The sequence below is a fragment of the Astatotilapia calliptera genome, chromosome 20 (genome assembly GCF_964374335.1).
Source record: "Astatotilapia calliptera chromosome 20, fAstCal68.1, whole genome shotgun sequence".
Lineage (NCBI taxonomy): Eukaryota > Metazoa > Chordata > Actinopteri > Cichliformes > Cichlidae > Astatotilapia > Astatotilapia calliptera.
The window spans coordinates 22,592,829-22,606,455 of record NC_137441.1 but is presented as its reverse complement, the minus strand read 5'-3'; the positions used below and the strand labels follow the sequence as shown (position 1 = coordinate 22,606,455).

Below are 13,627 nucleotides of genomic sequence, written 5' to 3'. Positions count from 1 at the left end.
ATTTACAGCCATAATATTATAGAATACTGAAGTTTGTGTTAGAAAAAGCTCAGAATTTGTTTTCATATGGTTACTGGTGATCTCATATTGACACCTTAACTAGAGATTTGATTTAGCCTTCTTTACTGCGGTCACAGCTCATTACACCACATTCAGATGCTTTGATAACTTTAATGCAGTCAGGCTTGAAGTCATTAGGGGCACGGCTGCTTGGACACACATATATACAGGCAAACAACTGCTACCATCTAATTTGCCTTCCTAAACCAGATCTCTCCACTTTGTGAACTGGGTGCCTATTAAAGCATTTTGAATGTAATTGGTTAATAAACAGCCTGGCTTGCTGTGTGGTTAGTCACATTACCATCACCACTGATCTAGTCTGCTTTGTGCATATACTTAAAAACAAACAAACAAACAAACAAACACAAGAACTTCCAGTTCAACTGTATTTATTGTTTACAGTGCGTGCCACTTCATCAATGCGCAATTATATATATATTTGTCTTAGCAAGTACATACAGGAAACATCAACGTCTCGAGGTGGAGAAGAGCATCGTGTTAAACAGTGGATGAAAATGATGATTGTGGTCAGACAACGCAAAGAGAAGCCTAAACCAGACAGTTAAAATACCCAACCATTCACTTCTCACAGTCAACAAACGGTGAGTTCAGACAGTTTTTGAACACATTATCAACAATGCCCAACATCCTGCAAACATACTTTTTATAACATATTCCCAAAAGACTGCTTGTATCAAATCAATGACAGAAATAGACAGAAAAGAAGCCTGACTCTCAGCACAGCTGCCGACACGCTCCATGAGGTGTCGGCAGCTGTGCTTTAGGCTTCGTGTTCGTGATGTCATACAGTGATAGAGGGGTGAAGTGACCTGGGGATGGCTGACAAAAGGATCCCTTTTTGTGGCAAGCTTTATGTGAATGATGAGATGACATAACACCACCCACTCAGACGGACACCGATGGAACAGAGCCGAGCGTTCACATTACCGTTAAGTGCCAATTTCAGGTTTAGTTTGTGAGACGTGACAAACTAATCCCTGATCATTACAATTCAAGCAACAGTCTGTTCTATTAGTGTGCATCTGTGAGGCTGGTGAGGCGACACTGCTGCTGTGTGCCGGGGTCTACGAATCGTTCACGGACATGTTCTCTATGGCATCGGGCAGGTTCTGGTCTCCGCCGCCTCCTCCCTGCTTCTTCTTCTTCCCTCCTTCCTGCTGTTTCTTTGATTTCTTGGACATTTCCTGATCAATGGGAGCTGGCTTGACAAACTTAATGATCTCTGTCAAACCTGAAGATGGGAAAAACAACAAAAACATTTAATATATCCAATATTTTACATTTCTTGTCTTAAAAACATATTTTCCCTTGTTTTTCCAACCATCTGGTAGAATGCACCAGAGGGTGACAGCTACACTCCTGCAAGCTGTTTGCTGACAGTCACTGAACAAGAATGTTAATGGCGCACAGACTACATATAAAGTAAATAATATAAATAATAATAATAAATAATAAATATATAAAGCATGGATGCAGCTTCTGGGTATGAGAAGTGAAGTCTGTGGTCACGTTTCTTAAACTTTAATTTTTTTTTAAATGGCCAGCAGGGGGAAGCCTTGAGCCTTTAAACTAACCATCTCTAATATAAACAATCACTGTCATGACACTGTGTCAAATATGATATGTAGAGATGTTAGGAGTCATCTTAGTTTAACTTGGGACAGAGGAAGGGTAGCAGTCAGTCCCTGTGATCAGCTTCAAGTGTTGGATACACATACGATTGACGGATATGGATGTTAACATGTACCTCTCAGCTGGACAGCACTTCCAAAAATGTCAATTTTTTTTCCTCTAAGAAAGCTGCAAAGCATTTGAAATTTGTTCCAAATGCTAAGTATTATATGGAGACAAACGCAGTTGAGATGATAGTGTACATTAACATCAAAAGTCTCTAGGTGCAGTAAACAGGTAAGAAAGCCAGCACAGCTTACCAGGAGGCATGAACTCCCTGAGCTTCTCTGGAACAATGATTCCTTCTTCAGTTTGGTAGTTCTCTAGGATGGCACACATTACACGTGTGGTGGCGCACATGGTTGCATTCAACATGTGCACAAACTCCGCCTACAAAACACACAGACAACGAGAGATATGAATTTAGAGTGTGGCTACAGAAAAGTGAAACGCATGTGCAGGGGGAAGCAAGTTAAGATTTTTCTGCTTCCCAGTAATTCGCTTTATCTTTGATCCCTTACGAAATAGCAGACAAGACACACAAACTGCATTAGTTCTTGTACGCTGTGTTGGAACTGAGCACTCACCTTGTCCATCATTTTTTTGGTCTGTCCGTAGCGGATGCGCAGCCGCCTGGCCTGGTAGTCTGTGCAGTTTGAGCAGGAGACCAGCTCTCTGAAGGCCCCTGAGCCGGGGAACCAGGCCTCCAGATCCAGCTTCTTACTGGCTGCATGGTTCAGGGCACCTACAGTACACATGAAGGAGAGAGCAGTTAGTTTATGTCAGGGGTGCCCAATCCCGGTCCTCGAGAGCTACCGTCCTGCAGCTTTTAGATGCATCCTTGTTCCCACACACCCGAATCAAATGAATGGCTTGTTATCAGGCCTTTGCCAAACACGATGGCATGCTGAAGAGGTAATCAAACCATTTGATTCAGCTGTGTTGGAGTAGGGATGCATCTAAAAGCTGCAGGATAGTAGCTCTCGAGGACTGGGATTGGGCAGCCCTGGTTTATGTCATGGTTGAGTTATAAAGAAATCATCTAAAACTCTTTCTGCTTGTTTGAAGCACAGTTAGGTGAATGCCTAGCAGGTAGTGCTGGATATTACGTTTATCTAATTTATCTACAGAAGGAATTCAGTTTGTAATGTTTCAGTTCCATCAGATAAACCACAAAGAAATTCATGAAGCATTTTCATACTGTCTTCATTTTTCCACATACAAATGCAGGTGACCCAGACGCAGCCTGGTTGTGTCATCTTCAACTGTCTGCTGTGCATGTTTAACTCAACTCTGTTCATGCTGCTTCAAACAATTCACCCCTAGTGGATGTTATACAGAGTTATACTGGACTGATAGTTCAGATAGTGTAAAAATCTAATTATTGACTAAATGAAGAACACATTTATCCTGTTTGTAATGCGTTCTAGATTTTGTAGGCCTACATGTGCAAAACAATCATTCATTTTTCAATGTCTGTCCACTGTGCTGAAAGTAATTACTGAAGTGGATAGTTCAAGTCATGAATGACTGTCCAACTGAGGGATGGTATTTATGTACAAACATGCATGATGATTGGTTTGGTGAAGGTCAGTCCATGTGTCTTTCTTTTCTTCTTCATGCACAATTTAAAAAAAACAAAACAAACTGTCTGTTTGTATTGGATTTCTTTTAGTTTCCAACACAAACAGACTTGATGCTGTACCTTCAAGAATGGGCCACATTCACGTCTGATATTTATTCCGTCTCACTTTAGGGTGAGACTGAATGTGTGTGGATATAAGAAATCGGTAATATGTAGTACACAGGATGGCCCAACAGTTGTGTTTCTTCCTTCCTACCAAAACACTTGGATATGTAATATTTATAATATATTTAAAGTTGTCACTTTCAATTGTGGTATGGTTAGCTGTAGTCTCATGGTATAATATTACTGTATTGCAATACAGTGATTCTGAGATATTCACAATGTGAGACCATCTACAAAATATAAGATCTGAGTAAATGATGGAGAAGAAAAAATATCCCTAAAAAATAAAAAGACCTGAATTAAATATTTATTCCTTGTATTGTGTTGTCTGTGTGTGTCCAGCAACTAAAAATGCTCAGTGTGGTATGAGGAGTGAGAGTGCATGTATTTGACCTACCAGAGACAATGTTGACGATACGATAAGGAATTCCTAGTGACTGGTAGAACTCTTCTGCTGTTCCTATCATCTCATCGAACATCTCCCATGATTTGCCGTCATGCGGTGAGGCATAGACAAACTGCTCAATCTACAAGCAGACGTAGAAGAAACAATGTTTAAAATTAAAAGCAAAAAGTACTTTTGTTATTAATGTTTTTGAAACTATATTAGTGTTAATCTGACATATTGTTTTTGAATAAAAATAAATTTAAAAATGTAATTATACAAAAAAATATCACAATTTCAACAAAACTGACCTTCTCAAACTGGTGCACTCTGAAGATCCCACGGGTGTCTCGGCCATGGGAACCCACTTCCTGTCTGAAGCAGGTGGAGAAGCCAGCGTAGCGGATGGGCAGGTCCTCTGGTTTGAGCCATTCTTCCCTCAGGAAGGCAGCGATGGGCTGCTCTGAGGTGGCGATGAGGTATTTCTCATCTATGGAACTGTCATCTGATTTCTCACTTCCCTTTCCGATGACCTGACAGAAACACGTAGAGAGGTTGAAGAGGGAACCTAAATCCATGTATAGACATATTTGTTGGTTGCCAATCTTCTTTTCTGCCACACTCCAATTATCTTCTACTGGATTCAGAGCAGGCAGGCTGCCCAAGTCCACTCAACTCACTGTCATCATCATCAGGATACCAGTTTGACACGGTTGGGACTGTAAATCTAATAACGAGAACTATTCACACAATATCTACAAAAATGCAACTGCTGCATCTCTAATGCACAGGTTTTATATTTTTACCACTTTGGAACAAGTATACTGCATGCTCCAATTCAGAGACAGTCTCCATACCTTGTAAAGCTCTTCATCAAACTGGCTGAGCTGGGCGACTTCCTGCATGACCTCCTTCCTCATGAAGAAAGGTGTGTACAGCATGGTGTAGTTCTTGCTGTAGAGGATCCTTAAGGCAAAATTGATCAGAGCCTGCTCCAGGAACACCAGGGGACCCTGAACACAGCAGAGAGGAGATAAACAGCTGGTCAGTAAAGGAAAGGAAGAGGAAAGGGAAACCTGGTCATGCTACTATGTGTTACTTTGTTTCTCTACTTACTTTTCTTCATATGAAAACATACCTTGAGAAAATAACCTCTGCTGCCAGCTACAACTGCTCCCCTCTCGCCATCAAAACCATCGATCATGACCACCAGGTCAACATGGGAGTACTTCTTCTGGGCAGTGCAGTCACCCCAGGTACGCTCCACCTTATTGTCTGCATCCTGACGGCAAACAATAAACAATTTGATTGTATGATCAGAAAATCTTGAAATGACAAGACATTTATCATAGTACCAGATTCTGTGAATTACTAATAAGGAAAACATGTGTTTTTATTTTCAGATTCACAAAAAGCTCAAAGTTTATTTGAAGGTTTTAATGAGGTGTTAAAGCTGTATTATGCTGCCAGAATTGCCTGAAAGCCACACTCTCCAAACCTCTGGAACTCTGAAAAACTATTGGAATTATATCAGTGTTTTTATGTTGTTTGTGAGGAGAGCACTGTTTATCTGGGAAGACTATAGCATATGAATAACTTTCACACGAATGGTGAGTGACCTTTCACTTTTGGGTGATGTGGACCCAGATTAAGCCAGCAAATACTCCCCACAGCACAATACATTAAATCAATTATCAGGACTTGACAGCGAGACACCCTGCTATTTGCTGGTGATCCAGTCTTGTGTCATCGAGTTTTACTTTTCACTTTATGGGTGATCAGCATTAGAAGATGCAGCTGATAACAGGAAGGGTTAGCTAAATAAATGATTATACTTTTCTTCCCCTGCCTGCAACTTTTCAGTGTACAACACCAGCTCACTGCTGGCTTACAGGACCCCTCATGGTGGCTCTATTTCCCTTGCTATGGATGTGGTAAATGAACAAGGCAGAAAATTAGGACAGAAAAATCATCATGATATGATGGTGTTTTGATCTGTGCGTGGGCTGTGTCCATTTAATGGATGATAAATCAATAACCACATTCATTACAGACATGTGGATGTTATTTACAAAGAAAAAGCTGCTTCTAGCACTGACCATGTAAAAGACCATGTAGTACGATTGATGCCCAAACCAAAAAAAAAAAAAAAGTCTAGCGGTCTTCTTTTCAGACATTCAAGATCAATGTTGGGCTCTAGTATTAACCCCCCCTCAAACCAAACCACACACCTCATCATTGCTGATGGGTACAGAGGGGTGCAAAAGGTTGCCGATCTCTCTCAGGTACTCGAAACGTTCCGCCTCCAGCTTTACTCTCTCACTGTCCATCTTCTCTATCGCTTCATCCACCAACAAACGCACCTTTTTAATCTGGGTTACTGTCAGGGCCTGGCACAGGACAAAAAAAATGCAAACAAGCTTGTTAGATCTGTTTGCCATCTTACAAACAGTTATGCTGTGTAGACAGAAAAGAGTGCAGTCAGTCATACCGACAGAACTTCAGCCGTAAGAGACTCCAGGTTCTGCGCTTCTTCAGGAACAGCCTCATCCTCTCCAACTGGTTCCTTCTTCTGCATGAGCAACAAAGCAGAGGGTTAAAGACAGACAATGCTAAACCTTGTTTATTTCTGAAGGGACTGGAAAACAAATACAATGCTCAACAGTCCCCATTTAGTGTTATGTTGAAATACCTTCATTTTTTCCCCGATGCTTTTGCTGCAAAGGTTCTTTGCTTTGTTCAGGTTGTCTGCAGTGAAGCGGCCTGTCAGGGGGTAAAATCAGTGACTCAGTGCATTATGAGATTGTGTGTGTGCCACAGCAGCTGGTCTAATAACCTGGTGACATGATTTACAGTAACTAAGTATTAAACAGCCCAAAATAATAATATAAACATAACACTATCTTGGCAACTTTCATACCTGTAATAATGTACAGAAGAAATTATTAAAACTGGATCATGTTGACTATCTCAGTAGTCACACTACAGGGCGACGTTGACTTGACATGTTGCTGGCTGGGATTGCATCAGATTGACTACCCGGCATCGTTTAGCTAACCCGGCGTTAGCTTAATGGGAAACGCTGGCTAAGTCAACGGAATAATGGGAACAGGAGGTTAACTAGTGACTCGTCTTGTGAAAATTTGGTCTTAAATAACTAGGTACTTATTAAATAACAACCACAATGGCTTTTCTAGATTTGCTGAATTATGCTAGCTGCGCTAAGATTAGCGTGCTATTCACATCTGGTTATACTAAATAAAATGACAGACAAACTTCAATGAATTGCTTAAGAAACAGTGTACAACATCTATCCACTAATCAATACGGCGCAAATATAACACACCAACCAGCACGTTTACCATTTAAATTACTGACTTTCATAAGTGAGATCAGACCACTGCAGTGCAATGAGCTTTTAGCTTGCGCAGCAACACAGTGAAGCTAACAACCAAAAGTATTCCCTAAATTTATTCTGAAGATTTTATATTTAGTATTACAATGAGCCGAATAAACAGGTGGACCCTGAATAAGTCAAAAACCTTGTTCGGTCCCATTTCGGATCAAACAGTTAACCACAATTAAACTGTAACAGTTTAAAAAAGACATTTTGTTAAATGGAGTCTGGCGTGAACTCTTCTCCATTATAAGATTCATTGACGGCTACGCTAACATTAGCATCGTTAGCCACCGCGTTGACGTTAGCTGCAGAGTGACTTACATTTTCTCCACTCTGTGTCTGCGGCCACCAGCTTGTCAACCAGGGTAACATCTTTAAACCTCTTTCTTTGAGTCTCACGGACGACTTCGGGGTCGCCGCCTTTGTCGGTTCGAAACAGGTCCAAGTCGAGCACCATCTTTCCACGCTGGCTGTCAGAGAAGAAACCGATAGAGCTCTTGCCGACGTCGCCTCCCACCGAGTTGCCAGATTCTGTTGTTCACGTAAAAAAAAAAAAAAAAACCCTAACTACGTAATCCTAGTTGTACGGAGTCCCCGACGTCCATTGAGTTCTTTTGTTACTCCAATGCAAACAAGTATTTTAACTTGAATGAGATCAATATTTTGTTCATGATAAATACAATAGACCCAAATGCTCATGTTAACTAGGGTGTATTGTCAGTTTTTAAATACATTTAATTTATGAAATTAATTGTTAAAAAACATTTATACAGAAATTATCTCTGCTGGCTAATATGTTATTCAACAATGAAGTGCCACAAACTGCATTTCCTCTTATGTCTACTTGAGGCTACCTTGTGTGAGATTTCAAGTGCTGTGGGGGGCTGCCTGGTTAGTCTGCTTATCCCTGGAGGTGTTGAACAATATCAAAATGCATGCTCCACCAGTAGATCACAAAGCAAAACCAGATCAGGGAATTTCTAATTCATCGCCTGACGATCTGCCTCCCATCACAGCTGTTCCCTGCACCAAGCAGAATGAAGTTTCTCAAATACTCTTCAAAAACAGACCTTCAAAACACAGTTTAAATGTCTGGCAGAGCAGAAGGTGAAGACCTTGTCGATGGAAGCAGATCCTGATGCATTGTTAAAATGCTTTGAAAAACCAGGGTATTCTAGAATTCGAGGACAAACTCGGGGAGCATTTAACTCAATGCATAATCGTGATAAATGACTGTGATCTCAAATTTGATCAAAATAATTGGGCCCTGATCATTAAGTTTTTCTGGTAGAACCATTCAAAAAAGCTCTGTAAAACTGCTGTGGTGCAGCTCTACATAAGAGTCACTCTTGCATTTGCAAATGCAGAAGAAGTGAGTGACCAAAAAAAAAAACTAACTAAGTAACTAATTAGCCAATTGAGATTGGCACACAGAAAAATAGCATAAATAAGAAAACATCAGCTTCTTCTTCCTCATGGGGAATAAACATCTCAGTTGGGACACCATAAAAACAGTATGTGTAAAACATGGGAACAGGGGCTTTCACAACTGGTAAGCACCTACTGTGTGTCCAGATGTACAAAAGAATTGGAAAAGTATCTGGAAACCTAAGCTCAGTGACTCACACTTGATCCCTGAAGCAAAAGCCTAAAATGTGAGTAATATACAACCTGGAGATGGACTCCTTTAGCTCAGATAATATGGCTCTCAAAATCTGCAGCACCTGAGCGACCCCTTCTTTGAAACACGTTCCGTTAAAAATAGGAAATACCGTATATTGCAATTATATTAGCAGTAATTATAATCATAACTGACCATTTATATATCCTACATTTGGAATTAGATGGTGTGTTCTCGGGGGTGAGAGACTGGTGGTTGGAGAAGACTTCAGAGGACATGTACCTGAAGGGAACAGAGGTGATGAGAAGGTGTTGCGTAGGTAAAGTGTAGAAGGACAAAAATACATATAAGAGTGGAGGAAGGTGCACACAGGTGAACTATTCTGTGCACACAGGTGAGCTGAGAATGTGCTGCCTGGCTTCCTTCTCTCCTGAGAAGAAAGCTAGGCAAAAATCGAAGTCACATTTTTCCTCTGGGGAGAATGTGACAAGGCAGCATCAGGTGGTAGTATGTAGGATGAATTTAGTCATTAAGAAGAGAAAACAAGTTAAGGCAGTCAAAGATTAAATGGTGAACATTGAAGAAAGAAGGATGTTGCAGAGAGTTCAGAAAGGAGGTGAGATAGAATTACTAGACGACTGCAGATGTACGGCTGAAGTAGGATAGTCAGAGAGATGAAGAAAGTGGACAGGGGTCCTGAGAGGCTAGGATTACAACAAAAAAAAGAGAGGTGACTTTTACAGAAAGACAAGCAGAGCCTGGACTTGCAAGAGAGTAGAGTGATTAAGGATCAAGATGGAAATGTACTAACCATTGAGGAGAGTCGCTATCTTTCTGCTGCTCCCTTTAGGGGTCGCCACAGTGCGTCTTCTGCCTTTATCTCAGTCTATCCCAAGCATCCTTCTCCATTTTGTGTGACATGTTGTGTGTCCATCCTGGTTACTTTCAATGAAAAAGTTAGCATCTTAACATCTTCAACACAGACACACATACACCTTTGTTTTATTGGTAAATGTAAATGGGATTGCTTTTTCAAACAGGGCTGCTTGTTGCTTCAGGACCTGGACCTTCTTCTTCCTGGCGTTTGTCCCATGTGACAGGGTCAGCTTTGCGAAAAATCCGTCTCCATTTAGCACGATCGAAGGCGTCTTCTGGGGCGACATTGACGATCTTCATGTCAGCAACGCGGTTACTGGCCACCGGGCTCAAGCCTCATTGCTGTTTTTGCCACTGAGCTGTCGTCTAAGCGTACCACCTTAGATGGCTAAGGTCAGGACCTGGACCCCTGGCCATAATTGATGGCTCTGGCTCTCTACCAGAAAGCATGAAGGAGATTGAAATGCTAAATATAGATGATTCTTTTATTCTTGTTCTTTTGCCAAAAAGAATACACTCAAACATGGACAGACTTCTTTCATAAACCCCAACAAAGAAAGTAATTTCCAGCGTAGCAGAGGGTGTAATGTGAATATTTACAATAGACCCTTTTTCAAGTTTTCTTTGTTAGTTATTTGTTGATATATTAACAGTAAAAGGAAGTTCAACTTCCCATAAAATAATTTGTCCTTTTAAAAACACCTACTGGTGTTATGGAGGCATTTTGAGAATCCTAGAATACTCTTCTTAACCACGTGGAGGAAAAACTTTGTTTAATCATAGATGCTGATACATACAGAAACAAATCAAATCAAATCACTTTTATTGTCACATCACATGTGCAGGTACACTGGTACAGTACATGTGAGTGAAATTCTTGTGTGCAAGCTTCACAAGCAACAGAGGTGTGCAAAAATACAATAACATAAGACAAGCAACATATAAGAATGGCTAAATCTGAGAATTATATGAATAAATATATGTACAATATAAGGGTGTATGCATATTACTGAATGTGTATACTAAATATGTATATCTACGTGTGTGTATATATATGTGTGTGTGTGTACATATTTTACAAATAAATAGAGTAAACAATAAAATAAAAGTATATAAAATATACAGAGGTTGGTAGTTGGATATTGTGCAAAACAAGTGGCATTTATATACAGTATGGAGTGCATAATGCTGAAGTTCCAGTAGTGAAGGTGAGGTGTCTATGAAGTGTTCAGCAGTCTGATGGCCTGGTGGAAGAAGCTGTCTCTCAGTCTGCTGGTACGGGACCGGATGCTGCAGAACCTCCTTCCCGATGGAAGTAGTCTGAACAGTTTATGCTTTCCTCAGGCAGCGCTTCCTGTAGATGTCTTGGAGGGAGGGAAGCTCACCTCCAATTATCCGTTCAGAGCACCGCACTACTCGCTGGAGAGCTTTGCAGTTGTAGGCGGTGCTGTTGCCATACCAGGTGGTGATGCATCCAGTGAGGATGCTCTCAATGGCACAGTGATAGAAGGTCCTGAGGATGCGGGGGCTCATGCCAAATCTTCTCAGTCTCCTGAGAAAGAAGAGGCGCTGCTGCGCCTTCTTCACTGTTTTTGTTTGTGTGTACTGACCACGTAAGATCCTCAGCCAGATGTACACCCAGGAAGCGGAAGCTGCTCACTCTCTCCACAGCAGCGCCGCTGATGGTGATGGGGGTGTGTACTTCTCTGCACCTCCGGAAGTCCACTATCAACTCCTTTGTCTTTGCGACGTTGAGGGTGAGATGGTTGTCTTGACACCAGTGGGTCAGGGCGCTGACCTCCTCCCTGTAAGCTGTCTCATCACCTTTGGTGATAAGACCCACCACTGTAGTGTCATCCGCAAACTTCACAATGATGTTGGAGCTGTTAGTGGCCGTGCAGTCGTAGGTGTAGAGTGAGTACAGGAGAGGGCTCAGTACACACCCCTGTGGAGTACCAGTGTTCAGTGTGATGGAGGATGAGGTGATGCTGCCCAGTCTGACCACTTGGCGTCTGTCAGACAGGAAGTTAAGGATCCAGCTGCAGAGGGAGCTGCTCAGTCCTAGATCCTGCAGTTTCCTGTCCAGCTTCGAGGGAACGATGGTATTGAATGCTGAGCTGTAATCTACAAACAGCATTCTCACATACGTGTCTCTCTTCTCCAGGTGTGAGAGGGCAGCATGGAGTGTCAGGGCTATGGCATCATCAGTGGACCTGTTGTGGCGGTATGCAAATTGCAGAGGGTCCAGTGAGTCGGGTAGTGCGGAGCAAACGAAGTCCCTGATCAGCTTCTCTTTTTTTTCTTTTTTTTTTTTTCTTTTTTGCCTGTCCCGTTTGGCTCTTTTGCCATCAGAATTGTTGTCTAAAGGCAAAGAAAGATGCCCAACGGATTTACTTTACCAAATTGACCATCCCAGCCTTGCCGTAATGGTCCATTTGATTCACCTTTTATTGTTTATTTTATTTTCACTTGCTGAATACGGGACAGACTGGACTGGAGGAAAGAAGGGGAGAAAGAAAGAGGGAAAGAGAAACAGCTGAGAAGAGGGACGGGGAAGAAGGGCAAAAAACAAAAACCAACAGAATGGGCAGAAAAAAAAATGCATCTATCGATCACCTGGATCACCTGTTGAGAAAGAAAAAAGAAAACAAGCAGAAGAGAATAAACAACATCACAATGATATATGGGAATATGACAGTAAATACTAAATATTAAACATTATTGTGTAGCACATAAGATCAACAGAACACAGTGTGCTTTGAGGTAGGAGCCAAAAAGGGTGTAGTTTGTGGGTGTGATCACCCGTGTGTACACCTGTGAGCATGGACGCGCTTGTTTTTGTTTTTTTTTAAAAGGTTCCTTCATGTAACGATCTGCTAGAGGGTGTGGTGGGGCCACAGCCCCGTCCTCCAGGGCATGAAGCAGGTATGGAGGAGATCAAAACTCCAGACATCCAGAGGCCCCCAGAACACAAGAGACATGCAATGTTGCGTGGAGATCAGGGGCAGTACACCTGGACTGGTGGTGGTCCCCATCTTTAAGTAGGGAGACCGGAGGGTGTGTTCCAACTACAGGGGGATCACACTCCTCAGCCTCCCTGGGAAAGTCTATGCCAGGGTGCTGGAAAGGAGAGTTCATCCGCTAGAGAAAACGGCAGCCTCGAGCAAGCCAGGATATTAGTTTACAGAGGCTGTTAAAATTATATGTCTAACGTTAAAATGTTGGTGACACAATAATTTCATCCTAATGGTACTGACATATTCATAGGGTTAATTTTTGAGACAAAACATCATGAGGTAGTCATGATTTTGCAAATATTCCAACCAACACAAAGCTCAGAGAGTAATGGTGACACAAGATCACAGGTGAAATTGGATGATGACTTGATGGTTCATGACTGTATTTGAAGCACATGTGTGACTGCATGTATGTGGAATGTCTCACTGTTATTCATCAGGTGACAGAGGCAGCTCTGCCATTTTGTAGCTCAGACAGAAGTGGAGAGGCGAGGTCACAGGTGACTGACTGATGATTTGGTGCTATAGATTAACTAGTATTTATTATCATGACAGTTGTTAGGCTGCTGATTCATTAGTGTATATTTGACAAAGAATCTGAATTGACATGTCTCACTTTTTATATGGCACGAATCCATGTGTTATTTTATCAGACAGCAATATGTCCTAGTGCAGTCAGAGGGGAAGAGCCAGGACCAAAGCTGAGGCACATCAAGCACAGAATAATAATTGTAATCTGAGGATAAAACGCATGTACTGAGGCTGAAAGAAGCTTCACTACATTCAGTCATTCACCCATTCACACACTGGTGACAGCAAGCTA

At 41.7% G+C, this 13,627-nt stretch overlaps 1 protein-coding gene across 1 annotated transcript; it reads right to left on the bottom strand.

Moving 5' to 3' along the window:
• Window positions 1–435: 435 nt before the first annotated feature.
• Window positions 436–7,835, bottom strand: sars1 (seryl-tRNA synthetase 1). Its single transcript, XM_026154600.2, has 11 exons — window positions 7,612–7,835; window positions 6,583–6,653; window positions 6,382–6,462; window positions 6,122–6,280; window positions 5,029–5,172; window positions 4,748–4,903; window positions 4,202–4,423; window positions 3,903–4,032; window positions 2,343–2,500; window positions 2,016–2,145; window positions 436–1,315 (listed from the first exon to the last, which is right to left on the bottom strand). Exons 1-11 carry the CDS (start codon window positions 7,745–7,747, stop codon window positions 1,149–1,151), a joined length of 1,554 nt encoding a protein of 517 aa, XP_026010385.2. The 5' UTR covers window positions 7,748–7,835; the 3' UTR covers window positions 436–1,148.
• Window positions 7,836–13,627: the final 5,792 nt, after the last annotated feature.